The following is a 25,460-nucleotide window of genomic DNA, read 5'->3' on the forward strand; positions in this document are numbered from 1 at the left end:
TCACGAGATGCACTAGCTTTATTTATTCACTTATAAAGATGACCGCAACAACCACGACGAGTAACACCTTAGATTAACACTAATTATATTATATAAATTTGGTTCATAACAGGATTCGGGAAAGAGGGAAGAACAACAATAACAAAAAAAATCTCCAAACACTGCAACAAAGAAAAACATTTTTTCTTTTAAAAAACTTAAAATGCTACTTTCCCACAGAATTCCTGAGGCCGGGTTTCAGCCTAAGGTTAAGAGGAAACAAGGCTTTGGGCATTTGGAAGAAACTGCGGGTTAAGGTATGGTGCCAAGTGTGGACGGGAACCCCAACTTGAGTGTCAGATCTCAGGCACATTCCAGACAGAGGCAGGTTCTCAGATGTCCCCTGGGCTCTCTCTGTTTCATGAACTAACACACATTTCCCTTCTCTGGCTGACCCGGTATTGTATAAAATCCCTTATCCCTACCCCGATCAAACTGCAAACTGTCAAGTCATGGGAACCTGGCAGGCACCTGTGGCATCTGCTCTGAATGGACCGGAGGCGGAGGCAGGACTAGCGCTGCCACTCCTCCTCCTGAGAGCCTGTGGTAGGCAGTGGAGGTGCGCTGGGAAGGGGGCTGCTCACCTTTGGGAAAACTGGCAACAGCTGCCCTGGTTCCTGGTGAAAACGACCAACCAGAGCCCAAGGGAAAACAGCTTGCGTTAAAAAAATACGAAGAAATCAAAAATATTTAGGATGGCCCAAAGAGATATGCATAAATTTCTTTTTGTTATTAAATCTAAGTATACATTTCCTAAAGTCCAGTTATTAGGTTGAACTGGATGGGAGAGAAGAGAGGCAAACTGGAATTCCCTTCAAGAGTTTGCAGCGTCAGCCTGAGAGGCCCTCGGTTTGCGCTGTGGGAGCCCCTTTTTGAATGAAGGCTTGGGTAGGCTAGGCTCCAAGCTGCCTCCAGTTCCATTGGTCCCTGCAGAGTAAGGGCGGCTCCACTCGCCAGTGTTTCCTGGGGCTTGAGGCGGAACACCCTGATACCTGGACCCAGATGAATACCACGAGCTGTTTCTGTAGCGACCCACATTGTCATGTCGCCCTTGGTTTGGGGACTCGGTGGTCTTTTGGCTTTGTGGCCTGTAGCCTTGTCCTCCTCTCCTGTTGCCTGAATATACCTAGGGTGAAAAAACAATACAATGTTCACAGTGCGCTGTCATGACAATGCCTGGTTTGTTTCAGTTTGGTCTATAGCAATCTTCTGATAGCAGAACCATCATGCTTGGAATTCAATTCTATCAGCCCGTGCAGCCTGTCACTTGATTATAGTTAAAACACCTCCACTGATCTCTTCACGCCTCTCATGCCTAGGTCTTCTCAAGAGGAGTTTCTGTCTCTTTACATGCCCACAGGAAGAAAGTAAACACAGAAGAAAGTTACAAACACAAAATCAGATGAGTACTGTATCACATGGCTGCACAGCAGTCCTGAGCCACCTGGGAAGGTGTGTGCACACGGCGCAATAAAAGTGAGTACACGCAGTCTGCTGCACTGCGTGTGTAAGTTAGCACACCTTTCTCATTTCAACCCAGGAAGCTTACAGGACTGGCTTCTGTCTTCCAGGCCAATCCTCTCAGTTCTGAAGAATTATGGACAGCTCTGGATGGCTCTTGTGTTTGTGTCTCCTTCAAACCAAGAGACAGAGACTGTGTGCTTCTCTGCTGCTTTCTAGACTTTTTTCTCTTACCCTGCCGGGTTCACCTTTCTCTCCCTGATCTACTCATGGGTTCTTAAGCCCTGCAGCTTTCAGAAGCATGGCAGTGAACCTGGCACATGGACAGCTCGTCTACCTGAGATTGGTGCACAGCTCCCAGCGTGACTAATTACCAGACAACACAACCCACAACAAACTGCTAACAAACCAAAGTTAGCCATCTGGGCAACAGGAAGTCTCAGTCGGCTGATGGTTTAAAACATCATCTCAAACAACTTCTCAGGAACTGAGAGGATGAATGCAAAAGAGCTATGGAGAAAAGCCGAGAGGAAGGCGACACAGTGGCTACAAGCACTCCAACGCCAACAGCTGGCGTCACACTTCCATGGCACGCTCAGTCTAAAACCAGCTTACCTCCCGATGAGCTGGGCAGGGCCGCTCACTGGAGTTCGTCACGGCTGCAGAGGCCTCTCTCGGGGCACAGTTTCTCTTGTTAGCACCTGGAAGGCTGGGAGCAGAGGCATCTGGGGAGGAGGAAGCAGCAGAGCCATCACCCAGGACACTCAAGAACACAGGAACCACCGAGCTGCATCGAGATCGGGTTGAATAGCTGTTCTTTGGATGAGACACTGAAACAGAAACATGAGGACTATGTTGTGGTTATATGATACATTTCATGATGAGCAATTTAAGAAAAAGAACTGTTTGAGGGATGTCTCAGCGGGTAAAGCACTTGTGGCACGAGCCTGACCAGCAGACTGTAATGTCCAGAACCCATGTCCAGTGGGAAGAGAATCTACTTCACTAAGTTCTTGAACCCCACTGCTTTGTAAAAAAATTCCTAGAGAGAGGAGAACAGATCAAAACATGCCCCCCCCCCCTGCACTGATGGCTTCTCAGCATTTCCTTTATCTAAACTCTTGGTTGTAGACTAAACCTGGGAGTGACAGGAAGGGCGTATGTCCCACAGCAGTCCTGAAGGGCAGACTTTGCAAAGAACAATGTAAACAATGAAGTCTCTGCCAAGTCCTCTTTAAATGAAATGATGTAAGGGTAAAATGGACAGTTAAGGAGAACTTGAACTTGTGACCTACGGCAGTGACATAAGGTAATGATAGATATATAAACAACCATATTTATATAAATGTATTTATATGGTTATTTAAATAGAACTGTCTTTGCAACAAATGTGTCTTTCCAAGATTCTTTCTGCTAAAACAGCCCCAAATTCAGTAAACCAATATAACCAAAACCTAGCATTATTTTCAATTCAAATGTTGTCAGCTATCAATGGCTTAAAGCTCTCCTTAGATGTCCTCTTGGCTCCAAGGCTGGACTGTGATGGGTTAACAGTCACTGCTCTGAGGCCCACAGTTCACTCTCCTGTTCTGTGGTGCAGGGGAGCAAGCACCATGTTACAGCGCCAGCGTCAACACTGAGAGGAGGGAAGCAGGTTCAGAGCCCCATCTGTTAGTAATGTAAGATTACAACTCTCACTCAGAGGCCCTCTATCCCCCACTTAAAAAAAATCGTTTTTATTTTGAGTGTGTAAGTGTTTAGCCTGAATGTAGATCTGTGGACCATGTATGTGCCTGGTCCCCATGAAGTCAAAAGACGACATGATTCTCTTGGAACAGGAGTTGACGGATGGTAGTGCACGACCATGTGGGTCCTGGGAACCGAACCCAGGTCCTTTATAAGAGCAACACGTGCTCTTAATCGCCGAGTCCTCTCATCAGTCCCAGATTGACTTATTTTTATTTGTTGGTATATATATGTGTGTGTCTCTGTGTGTGCACATGCCCACCAAGTGCCTGGGGATGGAGTATGCGTGGCTCAGAGCTACCCAATGTGGGTCCTGGGAACTGAACTCTGGTCTTTTGGAAGAGCAGCAAGTCCTTACAACCCCCAAGCTGCCTCCTGAGCCTCAGCTCCTTCCCACTTGTGATGCTATCACTTCAGAGTCTCTTTTGTGTCTAGCAAGACAAGAACTGTCATCTCTACTTGAAGGAATAAACCAAGGTCTAGGATATCAGTGCTGAAGTGGGCTTGCCCTGCTGTACAGTCTCCTCAGCATCTAAGGTCTAGACTCTCTCACCCCCTCCCTCACCTTGTCCGAACGCATCAATGCTCTGTTTCAGAGTCTCCACATCACAGGTGAACCGGGCTACTCTTCCAAGATCTTCATCATATTTACGCTCACTAACAAAGTGCTGGGGAAAAGAGAGGAAGGTTCTGGTAACACAAGCATTGCATACAGAATCGAAAACACATAAACATATACATACATGAAACAGAATTATCTTTAATTTTCTCATTTTTACTGCTTTAAAGTTTGCTAAATGACCATTCCATTATCAATGCTGAGTAATCAGACAAATACACTCGTTTTCTAAAGGGCCCAAAGACAAGCTTCATAGCTTGATGAGATGTTATAAATGGCCAACACCCAGTGGCATAACCTAAAGAAATGGTAAGGAAGGAAGGAAGAAGAATTTATAGCAAAGAATCACATCCTCTACTGGACTCCTCTCCATATGGGTACATTGCACACAGAAGCAGTAGAGGCAGCCAGAGCATTCAGGGGTCCTACAATGACCCAATTAGGTAGATGGCTTGTTGTCCTTCAGTAGGAGCCTCCTTAGAAAAAGCCATATTGTCTCCTTGTAAGATAGGACTTCAGAGTCTTTGAAATAGGAGCAATTTCTTGAGATGGAAAATCATTCATGTGGAAAGGCAACTCTGCAAACGAGACATTTATGCTGCAAGTGATTTACTCCTTTTAAAAGCAGACTGTGCCGACTAGCCCACTGGGTCAAAAGCTCACTACACTCTGGAAAGTATGTTCCTGACAAGATCATGTCAGGAATGAAGCACCTGTGGGGATCTATTAGATAAACAATGTCTCAAGCCGGGAACACCCCTCCACCCACCCATACAGCACATGAGGAGGTGAAAAAGCAAGTTCAGAGGTCAGAGAAAATGTGCACCAATTAAACTCCTGCCAGGAGCAGACCTCCTGACTGGGTAGTCGACTCCACTTCAAATGCATCTGAATTCTAGGAATGCATCCAGAAATACCAATAGGGAAAGAAGAGAAAAATTACCCTTGAGATTTGACATCCTAAAAATTCTGAGCACACTGAAGCTTAGGAAAGCACACAAGCCTCCTGGAATGGCACTTTCTGTCTCATATTAATTCTGAAACGAATTCTAGGGTTTGTTGAGCCAGAGACATAATAGAAATGACAGAAGTACAATCATCTGGAAATAAGACACTTAAATTGCACAGCACCTACTTCAGTGCATTAAAATGTGGAAGGAAACAGATGAGACTCTTAGTCAGCCTGCAGGAGTACTTGAGAAACCTTTTAGCCTCCTGGGAAGGGAACAGAGGAAGCCCATGGGAGCCAGAGTTCTCATCTAATTACAAAGGGTTTCTGGTGTCTCCCAAATGCTTGAATGAGACCGACTGGCACCCGGGTGAGGAGGATCCAATGTCGCAATGGACTATCGGTGAGTAGGAAGTGTCATTTAAATTTGCACTTTTTGGTTCTTTTACCCTAATCAGTTCTCTGGGAAGGAGTGAGGGACAGGAAGCTCTCAGCAGGTCTGTATGGACACTGACCAATGATAACTGGAAGGTTCTGGGTTACGTTACCCCCATGTTTGTGCTTTCTACAGGCCATTGTAAGCCTGCACAGGAAGCACTCCTCTCAAAGATGACAGCAAAGTCCATGCTCGTAAACAGAGGTGGTGAAAGGCTTCGGAATAGAAAGCCCCCCCTCCTTTATCAAGAGGTTTCTGTTCATAAGCAACGACTTGGAGCACACTTTCCACGGGAACCTACAAACAATCCAACTTCTCTTGGGGTCAGATTTATTCTCAGAAATACAAATGTTTTGAGCAATTCATTTAGTTTCCTTTATATGTAACAAGTATTTGCTTGTGTGTCTATGCATGTATATATACCTCATGTATGCCTGGTGCCCAAGAAGACTCCTCTGCAAAGCAGCAAGTGCTCTTAACCACAGAGCCTTACCCTCCAGCCCCTAAAACACTTCTCCTTCCTCCTCTCAAGGTTTATTTATTTTATTTTATGTATATGAGGCCCCCAAACACTATTATTTATAAAACAGTTTTAAAGACATCAGGCCAAGCACGGCACTCACATTTGTAATCCTCAAACTCAGGAGGCACAGGCTAGAGTACCTGAAATCTGAGGTCAGACTGGGCTACAGTGAGAAACGCCTTAAACAAACAATAAAGGTGTGAATGCCAAACTTCAGGAATGTTTATGAGGGGATTAAAATATAATAAAGATCTTAAATTGTTAACATTTCTCTATAAAACCAGAGTTGACTAGCTGTTAAAAAAACGTGTTCTGAGGCAGTATGCTAGGCACTAGTTAGTACTGATCACAGTCTGGTGAGCCAGACAGATTAGCCACATAAAACTCTAACTGTGCTAGGAAAGCCAGGAGTCAGGAGGAGGGGAGGCCAAGAGTGGCTCGGAACAGCGGGAAGCATGTGGCATCTGACTAACAGGAGGGCCAGGGAGTGTGCGCAAATGGCCTGTTAACATGACTGAACACAAAAGGAGCCTGGGGTGGCACGAGGGTGGAGTCAGAGCCGTGCGTATGGAGCCTAGCGGTCAGTGGTAAGGATTATAGTCTTTAAAGTGTGAGCAGGCTCGAAGCACGGTCCTGAAGTGTGGGAAGACCAGGACAACAGAGACACCACCAAGCCTACCACAGACGGCTAAGCTACAGGTGATGGCGCTTCATCTTCATGTGGAAACAAAACCAAGACTCAGCAGCAGGTCCAAGGATGGGCAGGGTCTCCTGACAGACTTAATTGGAGAAATGCAGACATTTCCTAAGATTTCCTCCCAGGACAACTGGATAGATGACAAAACCATTTAAAGAAAAGGAAAGTCTGGAAAGGGGCCGAGCTGGGAAAGAAGGGAAGCTCATGGGTTTGGGATGCTAGGTGGGGCCATGACCCCTGGAGATTCGCTGAGCTGGTTGGTCTGGAGAGTCAATGAGAGAAGAAGGAAGTTTCACCTTGATATCAGCCCTGAGTTCAACCAACTGCTCCTCTGACATGCGGACGGCCACATCTGTCATCTTCTTCAGAAGCTCTGCTTTCTTCTGCCGGCTGAGCAAGATTTCCACTGCGGAAGAAAGAGGAGCATCAGGTCTATGCTGCAGTCAGGAGTCCAGAACACCCGCCTTGGTGTGTATTAGACAGTCACGGGCCTAGCTGCCCACTCATGCAGCTGCGGGGTCTCTGAAGGTGGTTAGAAGACAAACATTTATGAACCGCAAGGACTTATAAAATCACCTCCCATTTCTCGCTCTTCTCCTACCCTCCACCCCAGTTTGTTCAAGAAGCATACAAATTAAGACAGAAACATGTATAACATGTGACACAAATTTTATCAAGAACAAACAGGAACAAAATGAAAAGCAGAAGTTTCCCCCCTCCTACGTCTGACTTTGTTGTCCTCTGCTCAGAGAAGCATGAACAACTTCCTACGCACAGTCCAAATACTCTCTTCATGTAGAGCACAGACCTCTCCCTCCCTCAAACGGAGTTTAAGACACCATCTTCGCTTTACCAGAGCCACTGTCAACTTCTGGTCATGTCTCACTCGGCCATATACTCTACAGACACACCCCAATTATGAAAGACATTCAAGTTCTTTTTTTTTTTTTTTTTTTTGGTTTTTCGAGACAGGGTTTCTCTGTGTAGCCCTGGCTGTCCTGGAACTCACTCTGTAGACCAGGCTGGCCTCGAACTCAGAAATCCGCCTCCCTCTGCCTCCCAAGTGCTGGGATTAAAGGCGTGCGCCACCACTGCCCAGCTGACATTCAAGCCCTTATATTCTTCTTTTTATAAAAAGCACCCGTTTCTACAGATATGGCAAATAATAGATAAAAATTTAAAAAAAAAATCATCCCTAAGAAGCCGAGCTAGGGCTCTCAGACAAACGACCCAAGAGAGCTCAGCACCAGACTAGGGATTGACACCCAGCCAGGCTGCTCTGAGATAGCATCTCACTCTGTAGCCCAAGCTTGTCTGCACTCTGGAACACAGGATGGCATAGTAATCCTTCTGCCCCAGCCTTCCAAGGACTGGAATTACACACATAAGCCAGTATCCCCAGCTCCGTCCTGTAAGATTTGATCACTGTTTTTCTCTTTCATTCTTTCTTTTGCTTCTTTTTCGTTTTGGTTTTTCAAGACAGGGTTTCTCTGTATTGTCCTGGCTGTCCTGGAACTCACTCTGTAGACAAGGCCGGCCTAGAACTCACAGAGATCTGCCTGCTTCTGCCTCCCAAGTATTGGGGTTAAAAGTGTGCACCACTACCACCACCACCTGGGGATCAGTTTTTCTTTTCTTTCTTTTTTCTTTCTTACTTTTTTTAAAAAAAAGGTTTGTATTTATTTATGTATATGAGTACACCATTGCTCTCTTCAGACACACCAGAGTAAGGCATTTAACTCCCTTACAGATAGTTGTGAGCCACCAAGTGGTTGCTGGGAATTGAACTCAGGACTTCTGGAAGAGCAGTTGGTGCTCAAAACCACTGAGCCATGTCTCCAGCCTGCAATCAATTATTCTAAATGAGAATTCTTACCCTTAATTCTCCTTTTCTTTTTCTATGGATGTAATCTAAAGGAAGGGGACATGGTCTCGTCCTTTATTTTATGGACCCAAGACACAACAAGCCATCTCTAGCCTGACAAGAGCATTATTATTCAGAAGACGTGGCCTTTCAGACAAAGGGACTAATCATAATGCTTTGAAGGGGTTGCTGCTAATAAGAATTGGGGATGTATTTATTCAATTTATTTAGTAAGTAATCTTTAGCTTTTTATTTTATACACACAAACATGGGTGTTTTCCTGCATGTAGGTCTGTGCACCATGTGTATACTCTCAGAGGCCAGAAGAGGGCATTGGATTCCCTGGAACTGGAATTAACAGCCAGCTGTGACCCACCATGCTGGGAACTGGAGCAGGTCCTCTGCGAGAACAGTGCTCTGAACCGCTGCCCCCAGCTCTCCAGCCCCCTTTAAAGGAATGTACTGATTTAAAATAAAGAGGGTCACTGTGTAGCTGAAGCAGAGGACTGTGGCAAAGCCTGTTAAAGAGAACAAGACCCTTCTCCTTTCCTTCCTGTCAGAAGCCCAGTGTTAACCAGGTATGAGGACTCATGCCTATAATCTGAACATCTGGACAGCTGAGGCAGGACTGTGATGTTAGGGCTAGCCTGGGCCACATACTGAGTTCTAGGCTGGTCTCAGCTATATAGTAAGTCTCTATCTTGAGAAATCAACCCAAAATGTATAAAGCCAAAATAAAAATGTTGAGTACCAATGTTCCTGGGTACAAACCTAGTTCTGGCCTTGCTCCAGAGGAGATGGTGTGCGCTCCAGCCCAGCATTCAGCTCCGATATGAGCAGAGGTCCCAGGGTGGGCCTAACAGGAAGCCCTAGCTTACAGCAGTCTAAAGAATCATGTGATGCTTACCTCTCCCTTACTGAATCCTTAGGAGTTAGTGATCTTTTGACCTGAGCACACTGTTAGCGTGGCTAAAAAGGAGATGGGCCTGGGCCCCAACATCACATTGGCAATGCCCTGCTAACTGTGGATTAATTATCTCTGGGCCTTTTCAAAAGAGAATAGGAAATACATTTTCCTGGGTCATTCTATTGTATGCAGTCAAATTCAATACCTAACAGACACACATACAGAACTTTACACCCAGGACCGTGAGACAGCTCGCCAATGACATGCTTTCCTTGTAAGACCATCTGAGCTAAAACCTCAGAATCTAAGAAAGCCAGGTGCAGTGCACACATGGAGGCCAGAGGATAACCCTGGGTATCTTTCCTCAGATACCAATTACTTTTTTCCTGAAAGTCAAGGAGGCAAGACTGGCTGCCAGCGGTGACAGACAGGGGGTCTGGCCTGCCTGTCTTCCCAAGACTGGGACTGTAGGTCCATGCCCCACACCGCAGTTTTAAAATGTGGATTCTGGAGATGGAGCTATCTCTGAAGACCAACACTTGACTTTCATTCATTCTGTCTGTCTTTTTAAAAAGATTTGTTTTCATGTGTATGAGTGTTTGCCCACATGTATGTATGTCGGCCACATGTATGCGACCAGGAGAGGTTATGGCATCCGCCTGGCACAGGAGGCACAGTCAGTTGGGAGCCGTCATGTGGGCACTGGAAGTTGAATCCTAGTTTTGGTTAAGATCAAGTACTCGTAAGTGCTGAGCCAGCTCTTTAGTCCAACACTGACTTTCTTACCAGCTATAAAAGATCTCTCCTGGTCTACTCTCAAGATAAAGTCGCCTGCCAATCACGCCAACCTCAGTTCTTCTCAGCCTCCAGTATTCTGGGATTTTATAAGTGCAAAATTATAGATTTCAAGATAGAGAAAGTATGTTTTAAGGATTTAAAATTTTTTAAATTTAATTTTATATGTATGCCTATGCAGCACACAGAAGCGGTACCTGCAGACCTCAGAAGGGGAACTAGATCTCCTGAAACTAGAGTTACAGGTAGTTGTGAGACATCATGATGTGGGTGCTGGGAACTGAACCTGGGTCCTCTGGAAGAGCAACTAGTGCTCTTAACCATTGAGCTCTTTTCAGCCCTCAATAAAGACTTCTATACACATCACATGACTCAGAAAACCAAATTAGGGCTGTGTAGTTAAATGGCTTAGAGGTTGGGAGCACTGGCTGGAGCAGAGGATCAGGCTGGAGGACCGTCACCCACATGACAGCTCAGAGGACCAGGCTGGAAGACTGTTACCACATGACAGCTCAGAGGACCAGGCTGGAGGACTGTCACCCACATGACAGCTCGGAGGACCAGGCTGGAGGACTGTCACCCACATGACAGCTCGGAGGACCAGGCTGGAGGACTGTCACCCACATGACAGCTCACAACTGCTCAAAGATCCCAGGCTCTCTTCTGGCCTCTCTGGGCACATGGTACACATGCAGACAAAATGCTCATGAACATAAAATAATAAATTTTGGATGTGGCTGGTGTATGCCTTTACTCTCAGCACTCGGAAGCAAGGCAGGTGGATCCTCTATGAGTCTGAGGCCAGCCTAGTCTACAAAGAGAGTTCCTGGCCAGTTAGAATTACACAGTAAGATCCTGTCTCAAACAAACAAACAAACAAACAAGAAACCAAAAACATTTCTTTTTTTTTTTGAGAAAAAATAAAAGGAAGAAAGCCAGAAGATCAGATACTGGATAGGAGACATTTTCCCCGAAAGTCTCTTCACATGTCAAATAAAAAATACAACAAGAAAACAAACCTATTTCAAAGTATCAAAACAAGGACCAACTATGAATGTGCATAAAGAAATCTGGACCTATGAGCTAGTACCAGTAAAGTGTTTTTTTTTGTTTTTTTTGTTTTTTTTTTTTTTTTGTTTTTTCGAGACAGGGTTTCTCTGTGTAGCCCTGGCTGTCCTGGAACTCACTCTGTAGACCAGGCTGGCCTCGAACTCAGAAATCCACCTGCCTCTGCCTCCCAAGTGCTGGGATTAAAGGCGTGCGCCCCCACCGCCCGGCAGTAAAGTGTTAATAAGCTACAGTGTGCTTTCTTGTCAGCTAATGGATGACTACATCTCATCACTGAACAGGCAATTTCAGAGAGAACAAAGATAAAGATGTAAAACCAATAAAGTTGGGTAAAATGTTGTAGCTTTTAATTTAATAACTGGTCCAAACTGGGTGAAACTGGTCTAAACTGAGTGATGGGGCACTGCTGTGCCCATGCTCATAGGTGTGTGAGCAAACGCAGAGAACTCTGGGAGTCTTCCTCAGCTGTTCTCCAACACAGATAATGTAAGGGTCTCTTGGCAAACCTAGAGACATGTTTTGGCTAGGCTGACTGCACAGTGGGCTCTGTGTCCTACCTGTCCGTGGTCCAGCTCTAGGCTCACAGACCCACCGCTGCTCTCAGCTTTGATGTGGGTACCATGATGTGAACTCAGTGCCTCCTGCTTGTGAAGCAAGCATTTTATCCCACCCATCATCTCTTGATCCCCTTTCCACTTCTCGGCTTAGGACATTGTCTCTCACTGGATCTCCGCCTTGCTAACTGGCTAGGCTGGCCAGCCTGAAGTGTCAGGTGCTTGTCTCCCCTTCGCCAGGGCTGGAGTTACAGATAAAAAGTACAAGCACACCCTGCTTCTAACACATATATTCAAGCTAGAGCAGCAAGAACCTTACTGGCTGAGCCATCTTCCTAGGTCCCTAAAAAAGATAGTTGCACACTTCCTTGTGTGCATATTATATATTCGTATATGAATGTTTTGCCTGAAGGTATGTCTGTTCACTTGTGTATGCCTAGTGCCCATGAGGTCACAAGAGGGCATCAGATCACTTAGAACTGGAGTTACAGGCAGTTCTTAGCCGCCCTGTGGATGTTGGGAATAGAGCCCAGGTCCTCCAGAGGAGCAGCCAGTGCTCTTAACTGCTGACCCACTGCTCCAGCCCCTAAAAGATATATTTCTAAAAAGCACCTTTTTTTTTAAAGTAAGGAGGACTCTGCCTTTTTACTAGTTTTAGTTTATCTGAACCTTTATCCTGTAAAAGAATCAAAGGACAAGAACAGACTATAGCTGGGAATTTAGAGATTTCAAGATATACTATTTAAGTGCATATGAAATCTATTTCTGAGAAACAGACAGCATCTCTGCTGTATTCTCAATATTCCCTTAGAATGGAGCAAGCTACACTGTGCTCAGGGTTTTCAGGTCTCTCCTCAGGGCTGTGGTCACAGGCACAATGACTTGTGAGTTACCACCTCAACTTAACAAAGTATTCCTATTCTTACTAGTTTGAGGGTAGGTTAAACAATCTTCCCACACAAGTTCAATTTCATGAAGATAAACCCACCACTGGAACTGCTGGAACCGCTGGACCACAGAAATGGCTCAGAGGGGTAAAGCACCATCACACACACACCCGACAACCTGAGTTCAATCCCTAAATCCCCTAGAGGAAGGAAGGAATCAACTCCTTAAAGCTTTCCCTTGACCTGCGCACCTGTGCGGCACAGCTGCACTCAAAACCACACTCAGTGTCTGCCTCTCTACGAAAAGCCACAATGACGCAGGTAAGACTCGCTTTCTCATCTACTTTAGCAGGCCTGCATGGCCTTCTGAACCCTCAGCTCACGGCTTTTCCTTACTCCGATTACAAACACTGAATAAGGATCATAAAATGGAAAAACAAAAGAAACCCAAGACAGGAGACAGTAAGAGCACACGCTTAACTGGAGAAGCACGGGGAGGAGCACGGGGAGGTCTTCTCTGACCATCCTGGTATACTGCTTTATCAAAAAATAATAACAACAAAAAAAATCCAGGAAAAGCAAAACAAAAGAAGGCGCAGGTCTCTACAGTACTTCCTTTTCCTAAGGTCGATGAAGACACCGTGATACAATCTCTTATAAATTAAATTCTACATTCAGAATGCTAAAAACTTGGGGAAAAAATTTAAAAGACTCTTATGAAGAATTAATATGTCAGCACAGTACAACTGCTCAAGACTGACTAATTTATAAACTCATTTTTGTTTTACTGATTGAGGGTTTAGTACATACACTCTTACTGTAGAAGTTCACACTAAGTTTTGACTGAAAGGCAGCAATCTATTATTTGTACGGCTGACAGTTTTTAATTCTCTATGTAGACCAGGCTGGCCTCGAACTCACAAAGATTGGCCTGCCTCTGTCTTCCAAGTGCTAGAACTGAACGAAGGCTGGCGCCACCACGCCCTGGCTCTGTCACAGCTTTAACTAAATGTCAATCATCTTACTTGCTTCGGCTTTCACCTTGTCCATCTCAGCGAGCAGTGCCACTTCTCGGTCCATTAAACTAGGGGACAAAATGAGAAAGAAGGAAGGGTTAGATGAGAAACTCAAACAGTATATAGTTCATTAACGATGGAGAGACAGCAACTCTCTCACTGAAAGCACACTGACTGCTAAGGAACAATGTATGGACCACATGAAAGTCGGGTATCATATGCTCAACAAAGAACAGTTTAAAAGATTCTCAACACAAGGGCCCCATTCCCTTTGTTCCTTGTAATAGAGCAGGCCAACTACTGGACATCAAAGGGTTTTGAACCAGCAGATGGCAGCGGCAAGCCACAAAACTCTCTTAGTTATGGTAACTAAAGTACTTCTGGAAATTACTTATTTCCACAATCTTTGGTTTATCTTAAAATACATATATATATTTTTTTTTTATTTTTTTTTTTTTTTTTTTTTCCCACTGTGTATCTTGGCTGGCCTGGAAGTCTACGTAGACCAGGCCAGCCTTGAACTCACAGAGATCTACCTGCCTCAGTGTCTTGAATCCTGGGATTAAGGTGTGCACCACCATGCTGAGCTTGGTTTATATAGAGATACTGCTTCTAGTTTTACCAGGCAGTATGTCTGCAAGGGCATAGGGGAGTGGGTCCAGTGTTAGGATCCATGTATCCAACCTGTACAAACTTCTGCGGCAAGTCTAGAGGTGCTATAGTCCTTACAATCAGCCCTTATGATAGAGTACAGCCCTTCTTAGGATACACTGTAGCCCTTATGATACAGTATAGTCCAAACTGATTTATGATTTTAAAAAATTAGTAGTAATCAGAAAGGATGGAACTAAAAGTTTCTACAGTTTTTTCCCTTCCTCGGTGCTGGGGAGCAGACCAAGGGGTTTGTACGTGTGGGGCAAGCATCTACTTCTGATTTTATCTTTTCTAACAGAGTTGGAACACAGGGCCTTGTGTGTGCTGTGCCAGCACTCTCTCACTGGAGCTATCCTCCCGACAGGCTTGCTCTGCAGCTTAGGCTGACCTTGAACTTATCATTCTGCTTTAGCATCCTGAGTGCTGGGATTTACAGGTGTGTGTTACTAACTCTGAAGTCACTAAGCCTCTATTTCTTTAGATTCTGTTTTTTCTGTGTAGCCCTGGCTGTTCTAGAACTCACTCTGTAGACCAGGCTGGCCTCAAACTCAGAGATCCACCTTCCTCTGCCTCCTGGGTTCTGGGACTAAAGGCATACACTACTTCATCCAGTTGTTTAGATGTTAAGTACATATTATGTGTGAAGGTGTATGTAGTCTGTCAGAATCAGTGTACAGGAGTCCACTCTCTCCTATTACCATGTGGGTCCTAGCTAACATTCAAGTTGTCTGATGTGGTGACAGGCACCTTCATCCACTGAGTCATTCCATCAACCTGAAATTTCTCCTTTTTAATGAGACTTGTAAAAGCAATGATACACACACACACACACACACACACACACACACACACACACACACACGTCCATTCGATTTAGCTTACTGCGTAATTATACTAGCGCAAAGTAGTTAGAATAGTGGCGAATACTGTAGGAAACGCATTAGCATATTTAGCAGGGTCATTTCAGAGAGGCAAACCCTTCACAGAGGAGTCCAGTCTGATGACTGCACACCAATAAACACAACGTGCACATCGAGAGGTGACTGTGGGGCAGCCCAGGCCCTGCTGTGACGCCTTCCCACCTTGGCAGTGCTTTGGAATCCCCAGAAGCCACAACTGGAGCAGGAGCTGCCAGGCCTTCAGCATCACATTGCCACCCTTCTGTTGCCAGCTCACCTTAAGATACACACATGTGCCTACCAGATGACAAATCCTTTGACAAAGCTTATAAAATACATATTAAAGACTTAAGAAAAAAAAGCAAGCTGCTCTCATCTCACAGTTTTTACTGTGAAACACAGAGCTATACAGAATGTTGTCAACAAATCAAGTTCGACTGTGACATGGCCAGACCTTCCTTGTAGAAATATGAGCTGCTACACTGTGATGACATTCTTTGCATTGTAACAATGAAGGATTATTCATTTATAAACTTTGGATTCACTGGAGAGCACAAAAACATCCTCAGAACGGCACACTGACTAGCAGTGCAGTATCATGAAAACACCTCTTACGTTCTACCAGACTAGACCGTTAGCTGAGCCGGAACACAAGCAGAGTTAGTAATACAGCACTTGTCACTGACACTTAAAACTGAGATGCTGCTGTGCATCTAGCCTGTGTGGTTAACCCTCCTTTAGGAGGACAGTGTAACAACCAACTTGACTTGCCCTGGACTTCCCAGGCAGCAACTTTTACAACCGAAGCCGATACATCACTATGCTCACACCACTGTGACCCTAAACTATGAATTCAGGCCCCGGACCCAGAGCGATGCATGTGTAGAGTAATGCATATATTTATGACAAATACAGAGGTGGACAGCAGTCTCCTAATGAATATCTACTGGAAAAGCTCAACACAGTCATGTATAATATTGAACACAGTATTTGGTTACTGCTTGATTACAAACAATGCTTGTCATCTGACTCAGTTGGAGTCAATGAATTAATAATTTGTAAAACTTATTTCTAAAAGTATGTCTTATTTCTTCTACATGCAATGCTTTCTGTATTGTTCAAGAAAAGAGAGAGCAAAGCAAAGCCCTTTTAGGGACAAACACATATATGCAAACTTTTTTGTTATCTATTATCTTTTATTATATGAATGTTTTACCCTGCATATATTCTGTTTGCCATGTGTGTGACTGATTCCTGTGGAGGTCAGAAGAGGGCACCAGATCCCCTAGTACAGGAGTTATAGGCAGATAGGAGTCACTGTGTGGGTGCTAGGAATCAAAGCAGGGCCTCTGCAAGAACTGTGGAGCCATCTCTCCAGCCTCCCTAGGTTCATTCTTGATTAAATGACAAGGGGAAATACTTTGGCTTCTTTCCTTAATGTGACACCAATCCATTATTAATCCATTATTTTAAGTGTATTAATGTTTTGCCTGCATACGTGTCTGTGTCTCACATGTGTGTCTGGTGGCTGTAGCAATCAGAAGAGGCCACTGGATCCTCTCAACAGTTAGGAGCCTCCATGTGGGTGTTGGGGATTGAACCTGAGTCCCCTGAAAAAGCAGCCAGTGCTCTTTCACACTGAGTCATCTCTCCAGGCCCTGTCTACCTCCTTTTTTATATATGTGCAGATTGAATTTTTGGTGTTTTGGTTTGGCTTTTGAGACATGGTCTCAATAGTTAGCTAATTTTTAAAAACATTTAAAGAAAGAGACAGAGTTCCTACGGATGGATGGATCTCGAGGCTGCTCCCAATGCATGCGCCCCTCCCCCACAGCATACAAATGCATTTAAAAGACCAATGAGAAGTAGCAATTACTTCCTTTTGTTTGTCATGTTACCACGGCAACATCTACTGAAATATCTTGGCATTGGCTCAGAGTTAATGGGAATGGAAAACAGAGCTTGAAGGAGCTTGACCAGTATTTGTAACTTCCCATTAAAGATTTTACAACTCTTTAAGATACAAAATAAACATTAAGGTTAGCAACAGCACTCATTACAGGTACCTGACAACATGGCTTCATGGTTGCAAAGAACGCTACCTTCTTAGGTTGTTCATTTAAGGAAAGCACCTGGGGCAGTGTTATGACATGCAATTTCCAAACACTCTGCCAACACACACAGAGGCATATACACCACCGCTTTATCCTTTTACAATTTTGGTATTTTTCAAAGTTTTCATCATAAAAAGTTGGAGAACTGTGTTTACCACAGAGAATGTGGAAAGTTAAAATCAGAACATCAGAAAGGTTATAGGTATCAGATAAGAGGCTTTTTTAAAAACAATTAATACCAATAATTTATTGTAATTCGACTTTGTAAAGCAGACTTTTAACTAGAGTTTCCTATCTGTTGCTGAGCTAAACAGTGATCCTGGAATGTGGTGGTGGCAGAGAGATTAGGAAAGGGGTACGTTGTGAAGTAATGGTGGTTTTAGATCTCAGGATGAGGAAAGGCTCCTTCAGGCTCTTCAGACTTCCTCGCTCACTCTGACACCTCAGGCACTGGGCTTCTCTCAGGGCTCTCCTTGCCTGCAGTGCGCACCACTGTGCACTGGGACATGGCTAATGCAACCTGCTCGCTTTGCTGGGACCTGCCTGGAAAGGTCTTAGGAAGCCTGAGCCCTTACTCAGTGTAGATTTTGGTTTTTTGTTTTGAGACAGGGTTCCTCTGTATAGCCCTGGCTGTCCTGGAACTCAGAGACCCACCTGCCTCTGCCTCCCAAGTCCTGAGATTAAAGGTATACATCACCACCACCTGGCTTCTTGTAAATAACTTCTGTATCTTCTCTTCAATCAAGTATTATGCTTTGCACACTTGGTCACTATTATTAGGGAAAACACTGATAGCTGACTGGTCTCTATTCTCCCCCCGCCCCCAGGACTTCTTAATAACACTGTAATTACTGATCTTATTTTAAAGCTTTCATGCAATGTATTGTTCAGAGCAGCTGCTGCTGCAGTGTCGCCTCTGGCATCTCTGAGATACGTTCTGGGCCTGTGACTTCTTCATGCAAGGCCTTTGACGCTCCTAACACGTCACTACTCATTTTGATTTTAGCCTTGCCTTCAGGAGCTCCTTGATACCAAAAATAATTATCATTTGTTTATGGTTATTCCATTAGAAAAACAGTATTTTAAATACAACTGTGGTAATCCCATAGCCAATATCATAACCGGATGATACTCTAAACCACACAGTAATACTCCCAGGTAATATTCTTACTTGATTTTATTTTCTCAAAATTTAAAAACAGCCAGACAGAGTGCCTCAGGCCTTCAATCCCAGTACTCAGGAGGCAGAGGCAGGTGGATCTCTGTGAGTTTGAGACCAGCCTGGTCTATAGAGTGAGTTCCAGGACAGCCAGAGCTACACAGGGAAATCCTGTCTTGAAAAATCCAACCAACCAACCAACCAACCAAAAAACTCTTAAAGCACATTTTTCTTAAATAGTATTTGCAAATCAAAGCAGAGATTGAAGCAAAGCCAATGAAAACAATCTTTTTTTCTGTTTAAGACTTTATTCTTCCCATTTAAAGCAAGTAAAAGAGAATTAGCAATAGTTTTTTGTTTCTTATGTTTGTTTTTTGAGATGGTCTCCCTACATTTCCATGGCTGTGCTGGAACTCACTATGTAGACCAGGGTGACCTCAGACTTGTAAGCTCTGCCTGCCTCTGGAGAATAGGGTGTGAGGCGTGTGTCTCCACGCCTGGCAGCAGTTAAAGATATGGGTGACCTGCCTGCATGTGTGTCTGTGTATGGACCACCTGAGTGCCCTGTAAGGATACGGGCGAGCTGCCTGCATGTGTCTGTGGACCACCTGAGTGCCCTTGGAGGCCAGCAGAAGGCTTACATTTCCTGGTGACTAGCGTTCCAGATGATTGCGAGCCTCTCTGCATGGGAAAGCAGCAGATGCTCTTAGATGCTGAGCCATCTTTCTGGTTTTTATTAGCAGAGAATGAACGTGCTCTATGTTTCTAAGTCTCCACATCCCTAGCGCTGACCTTACTGGAGCACATTCATTCTCCTTGCTCAAAACAAAACGGAGCATTCTGAGAAGAGGAACTGCAGCAAAACCAAACCTAAGAACTTACTTATATTAACCCTGTTATGACAATTCTGATGCTTCTCTGTCTATAAGGATGTTTTTCAGAACACGTGGACAGGAATTCCATTTGTCTTTATTGCTTTTTATTAAGGAACTGGGTATTACTCCTGTGTGTGTTTATGTGAGTGTACACATACTTGGGTGCCTGTGGAGGCCAGAAAGGGCACTGGATAGATACCCTGGAGCAGTCACAGGCAGGTATGCACTCTTCGCTGGAGACATGGGCACTGGAGACTTGTAACCACTGAGCCATCCCTCCACTCCTATTTTATTTTTTCAGATCAGAGTTTTGCTATGATTCTTAGCAACCCTTCTGTCTCAGGCTCCTGGCTTCTGGGTTTACAAGTACATGTCACTGTGGCCAGCTGATTCCATACTGCAATTCTCTAAAACGGCTTTTGAGAAGTCTGAACTTTCCTTTCTGCCCACGCCCGAAATCACTGTATTCAAGATACTGCAGCCAGCCTGACACAGCTGTGCACAGCAAGACCACACTATAGAGCAATAGTGTTTTAAAATCTGCCAGGGAAAAAAAGCAGCAGCACGCACCGCCACGTCTGAGGTGAGGTCTTTAGTTAAGGAAAAAGAGCTGGCGTGTTAAGCACACATGTGAGCAACTGCCTGGGCTTTCACTCAAAACCATTTGCTTTTGTGCAACTTTTTTATAGAACGAGATTCCATCTAAGGCTCCAGAAACAAGAGAATGTGCAAACTAGCAAGGTAAAGACTGCAGCATAAAGCAAAGCGGGACACTTGTTAAGACAAAAACCAATAAACCAGTCAATCAATCAATCTAAGAATCGTATAGTGGGAAAATGTTAATACCAAGAATGACTTTTAGCTTTTGTAGAAAATAAAAATTATCTGTTATGACTTTTATTTCTATTCTAAAAAAATTATAATTTATGGGCAATGTAGTTTAAAAAAAAAACGAGAGAATAAAGTGTCTAAATTTTCATTGATTTTATCCAGTTTGTGTATGTGTGTGGACTTGCACTGTGGCACACATAGCAGGTCAGAGGTCGGTTCATGGGCATTCGTTCTCTCTACACCATTTGGGTCACCAGACCCAGCAAGTGCCTGTGCTTGCTGAGTCAACCCACCAAGCCCATAAATGGAACTTGGTTTGTTGTTTGTGTTTTTAGTTTTATTTAGTTTGCTCTATGTAGATGACTGTTTTGATGGCAAGTATGTGTGTGCACCATGTGCATGCCTGGTGTGTGCAGAGGTCAGAAGAAGGAATCAGATCCCTGTACCTGGAGTTACGGATGGTTGTGAGCCGTATGAGCACTGGGAATAGAACCCTGGTCCTCTGCGGGAGCAACAAGTGCTCTTCTAACAACTGAGTCATCTCTCCAGCTCCTCCCACTCCCTTGAGGCAGGATCTCACATAGCCCAGGCTGGTTTTCACGATGCTTTGTATCCAAGGGTGACCTCAGACTTCTGATACTCCTGCCTCCACCCACCAAATGCCCAAATTACAGACACATGCCACTATACCTATTTTATGCATAAAACAGTGTTGGAGGATACACCCAACTTGATACCAGCAAACAGGGAATCTCAACTGAAGAACCGTCTCTATCAAAATGGGCTGTGGCCATGTCTGTAAGGCATTTTCTTGATTGCTAATTGACGGAAGTACTGAGGTCACTGTGGGCTGTGTGTCCTGTGCACTCTGGACACCCCGGGCAGATGGTGCCGGGTTGTATACTAAGGGAGGCTAAAACAAACTTCTAGCCAGCCTATGAGCAGTGTTCTTCCATGGTTTCTCTTTCAGTTCCTGAACTGTCTTTTCTCCAAGGTACTGTAACCTGGGGCTAACAAAGCAAAATACTTCCTTCCCCAACTTGGTTTGGCCAATGTTTCATCACAGCAACAGAAAGGAAACTAGAACCATGGTCTTCATATTAATTCTCACAGATGGTTAAAGATCTTTTTAATGTTGTTTTTTTCATAAAACTAAAAGTTTATTTTTATTCAAAAAGGAAGCCTACCATGTCTTCTGTTGGCTTTTCCTAGCCAGCACCCTGAATGGCAATCTTCCACCACACAGCAAAACCTTCCAGGAAGTACGTATTTGTTCTATAGCCTGCTTCCTTTTTTGTTGTTGTTGTTGTTGTTGTTGTTGTTGGTTTTTGTTTTTTGTTTGTTTGTTTTTCGAGACAGGGTTTCTCTGTGTAGCCCTGGCTGTCCTGGAACTCACTCTGTAGACCAGGCTGGCCTCGAACTCAGAAATCCGCCTGCCTCTGCCTCCCAAGTGCTGGGATTAAAGGCGTGCGCCACCACTGCCCGGCTGTACAGCCTGCTTCCTTAATAATCTAAACTTAAGCCAGGTAACTACTCTCACAAGGTAAATTTTACTGATTAACAAGAAAAGTCAACCTGGGTTGAGGCATGGTTATCGCTAAGTCACCTTAAGGAAGGACAGATTAAGTTTAGACAACGAAGCTCTGCTTCTATCGCTTTCAGGAATGAGTCAGCTCTTACTCAGCATCAACATGAGGGAAGTCACCACCAGACATTCCAAGGTGCCCTGACAGGCACTGTAACCTTACTGTTGCAAATCTGTTAGAATCCTTTGCTTTTCTTTGACAACAAACACACACACACATGACTTTCTAATTGACATTAATTCCAAGCTGGTTGGTGCCAAATGAAATTAGCTCACCTGACACATCTTGAAGTAACAACTATAAGGTACATGAAGGAAGGGAGTTGTTTCCAATCAACCTGAGAGAAGGGCCCAGCAGGAAGGGGCAGGTGATCCCTTTCCTCCAGGTCAGCTGGCCTGGTTGTTACGCCTGCTCCTCAGCAGTAAACCCAGTGCCCAGGGAGGAACCGTTTCACTTGTCACTTTTTGAAGGAGGCTCCACCTGGCTGGGCTCTAAGTCAGCAGGACCTCACAAGTCTCTCTCACAGAAGTGTGCTTCCTGGTTTGGGTGTGCTGAGTGGGATCAGGTCCTGTGGCTGAGTAAGCAGGAAGCTGGCTGAGCTCAGGGGATAAAGAGCTATCACAGCAAAGTTGTGATAAACTATAGGTACCTCTGTTTTTTCAAATATGCCAATGATATGGTAATAATCCTACACAAGAAACAGGGCACTTCATCCTTGCAGATGTTCAGAACAAGGATACATTGTTCCCTAGTAAACGTATGGTGGTTGGGGGGGTGATGATATGATTGGCTGAACTCAGTCAGTACAGGGTCCCAGCCGGTGCATCAGGTGGGGAAAGTGGCACTAATTCTCAGATGAAGGAGGAAATCTGAGTTTGGAGACAATGAGTAATTATGGCAAAAGCAGAGACCTACACTGAGAAAGAAGACACTCTAGCTGAGACGCTCTAGCTACAAAACTGGAAACGGCAAGGTTGGGCGACGAGGTGAACCAGCTGTCTTAAACGGTACTGGTTTAGCAAGCAAGTGGCACATGCTTTAAATCCAGTGCTTAGAAGGCTGAGGCATGAGGGCCACAGGTTCAAAGCCAGCCTAGACTCTATGGAAAGTCCTCTCTGCACACATAAGTGCTTTTTGGTGACTTCGTGCATATTACTTCACTCTTTATTCAACCCCAGAGACAAGGACGACTGAGGGACACAATCACAGTCCTCCCTGCCCGCTCCCTCCATCTGCTGTGGCACACGGTGACCCAATGGTCCACAGTGACAACACAGATGGCCAGCTGTGGGGAGGCACAGGGCTCTCTACCACTCACTGTTAGTGTAAGTAGTTCTCACAGATACGCACAACATAGAGTCCAAATCCTTAATCAGCCTAATGGCTTGTCCTCCTCAATCTCCTTTGATAATTTAAATTATATTTATTTATTTGTGGGGTTGGGAGGTAGGAGATGTATGCCATGGCACACGTGTGGAGTCAGAGAACAACTCTTGGGAGAGCCTTCCTTCCAACATGTGAGTCCTGGGGATCAGACTCAGCAGTCAGGCTTGGAGGCAAGCACCTGCTGAGCCATCATGCCAGCTGTTGTCTTTTCCTAACTTTTTGAAAATTTGGTCCAAACAAACAAAAAAGGACAATTCCCGAGGAAAGAGCTACGGTTTAAACAAACAATACCCTATTAAAATAGCTCTACTATATCAGCGTAAGTTTCTCCCCAGGAAAGATTCAATGACCAACCATATTTGAGAAAAAGAACAGAGTATCGGTTCCCCTTTAAGTCACAGTGCAGATGAGAACTCAGAAAGCACTGAGGTTCAGAGTTAGATGTTTTTAAAACTTATGTCCAGAGGGCTGGGGCGATGGCTCTGTGACACTGGGACCTGGGTTTGAATCCTCACAAGGATCTGAATCCACTAGAAGGTGGACTCTGAGAGCTAGCTGGTTACCTGCCTAGCAGAAAAGACAAACCTGTGAGAGATCTCACCCTAAGGCAATGTTTCAGTGACAAAGGAAGACATTCGATGCTCTGCTCTGGTCTGCTCTGGTCTCCCATGCATACTCATGAGTACACACACAGAGTATTTACAGGGCTCAGCTGCTGGGCATAGCATACCATGACATAGATGGTGCCTGGGACCCTGAGAGGCAGGAGACACACCCTCCGGGGGACCAGCCATCTGAAATAAGGGACTGCCCGCAGCAGGCCGGGATAGAGACATCTCAGAGGCCCACAGCAGCTCTCTGTGAAACGGTTGCTCCCTTTTCTCTTCACCTTAGCCCTGGGCAACAGCTGTATAGATCTCATCTGTGCATGACTGCTTTTCTGTTGGCCTTGGTGTACATAACTATTCTATTATATCTGACTTTCCTATTTCTTTCTCCTTTTGCTCTGGTGAATTCTGTGAAACTAGATGTTCCTTGATGTGATGATTCTTAAACAATCAAGAACTGAGGCCTAGGGCACAGCACGGCAGCACAGTCCTAATGGCCCAGGTGCATGCTGTGTGCGCTCATCTTGGAAACAACGCAATGACCACACAGTGCTAGTTTTGGATTAATGTTTGACTTGCAAAGAAAGTTTGAAAGAATTAAGAAAATGAAGCAGAGCCGACACTGGGGCCCTGAGAAAGGAAAAAGCTATTCAAGTTATGAAATAAGTTCTGCACAACATTGGAGAGTGGTTCCTGGTCTCCTTTGGAAATGTATGAATAAGAAAATATAGAACAGATAAAATCTTATACTAGTAAAACTAAGTTAAAACACCGGGACTCTTAGGAGAGACATTGTGTGCATCGTGCAGAAGCAGAAGCTAGCGGAACTACTGAGTTAGGGGTTAACCTGACTCTTTCTGGCCACTGCCTGGCAGCTCTGCCCATGTCATTTATCATTAGAGCATGCAGCTGACCTTAGAGCTCTGAGCTCTGAAGTATAATAAGTTAAAAGTAAAAGTTTAAATAATGATAAGTTTTCAATTATTTTGGCCACAGGCTAGGGAACAGAGGAAACTCAAAACTTTAGGGAACAATCGTAATTCTTAATTCTTAATTCCTTGTGAAATGTGATCATTCTTTTGAACTTGACACATTTGGTAATAATTATACAATGTCCTTCTACCTGCTTTTTAGAGTAACAATAAAAGACTGGGACAAGGTAAAGGCGGAAGAGTGTGTGTAAAAGAAGAGCACATGGAGGTGTGTGGGGAGTGTGTATGGTGTGTGTGAGGAGTGTGTGAGGTGTGTATGAGGAGTCTGAGGTGTGTGTGTGAGGACTGTGTGTGAGGACTGTGTGAGGTGTTGTGTGAGGAGTGTGTGAGGAATGTGCGAAGTCTGTGTGAGGTGTGTGTGAGGAATGTGTGAGGTGTATATGAGGTGTGTGTGAGGAGTGTGAGGTGTGTGTGAGGAGTGTGAGGTGTGTGTGAAGTGTGTGTGAGGTGTGTGTGTGAGGTGTGTGTGTGAGGAGTGTGAGGTGTGTGTGAGGAGTGTGAAGTGTGTGTGAAGTGTGAGGTGTATGTGAAGTGTGTGTGAGGACTGTGTGAGGTGTATATGAGGTGTGTGTGAGGAGTGTGTGAGGACTGTGTGAGGTGTTGTGTGAGGAGTGTGTGAGGTGTGTGTGAGGTGTATGTGAAGTGTGTGTGAAGTGTGTGTGAGGAATGTGTGAGGTGTGTGTGAGGTGTGTGTGAGGTGTGTGTGAGGTGTGTGTGAGGTGTGTGTGAGGTGTGTGAGGAATCTGAGGTGTGTGTGAGGAGTATGTGTGAGGTGTATATGAGGAGTGTGTGAGG

At 44.7% G+C, this 25,460-nt stretch overlaps 1 protein-coding gene across 2 annotated transcripts in view; it reads right to left on the reverse strand.

Annotated features, from left to right (window-relative positions):
* Spats2 (spermatogenesis associated serine rich 2) overlaps positions 1–25,460 on the reverse strand; it is a 73,373-nt gene continuing 47,913 nt past the window's right edge. For both annotated transcript variants that reach the window (XM_028788317.1, XM_028788316.1), the window contains exons 9-13: positions 13,571–13,629; positions 6,767–6,876; positions 3,812–3,914; positions 2,116–2,330; positions 1–1,165 (exon numbers count right to left, since the gene is read on the reverse strand). In XM_028788317.1, coding sequence (XP_028644150.1) covers positions 854–1,165; positions 2,116–2,330; positions 3,812–3,914; positions 6,767–6,876; positions 13,571–13,629 — 799 coding nt within the window. In that variant the 3' untranslated portion in view covers positions 1–853. The remainder of the gene's footprint in view (positions 1,166–2,115; positions 2,331–3,811; positions 3,915–6,766; positions 6,877–13,570; positions 13,630–25,460) is intronic.

The sequence above is a fragment of the Grammomys surdaster genome, unplaced genomic scaffold (genome assembly GCF_004785775.1).
Source record: "Grammomys surdaster isolate TR1022 unplaced genomic scaffold, NIH_TR_1.0 125742, whole genome shotgun sequence".
Classification (NCBI taxonomy): Eukaryota; Metazoa; Chordata; class Mammalia; order Rodentia; family Muridae; genus Grammomys; species Grammomys surdaster.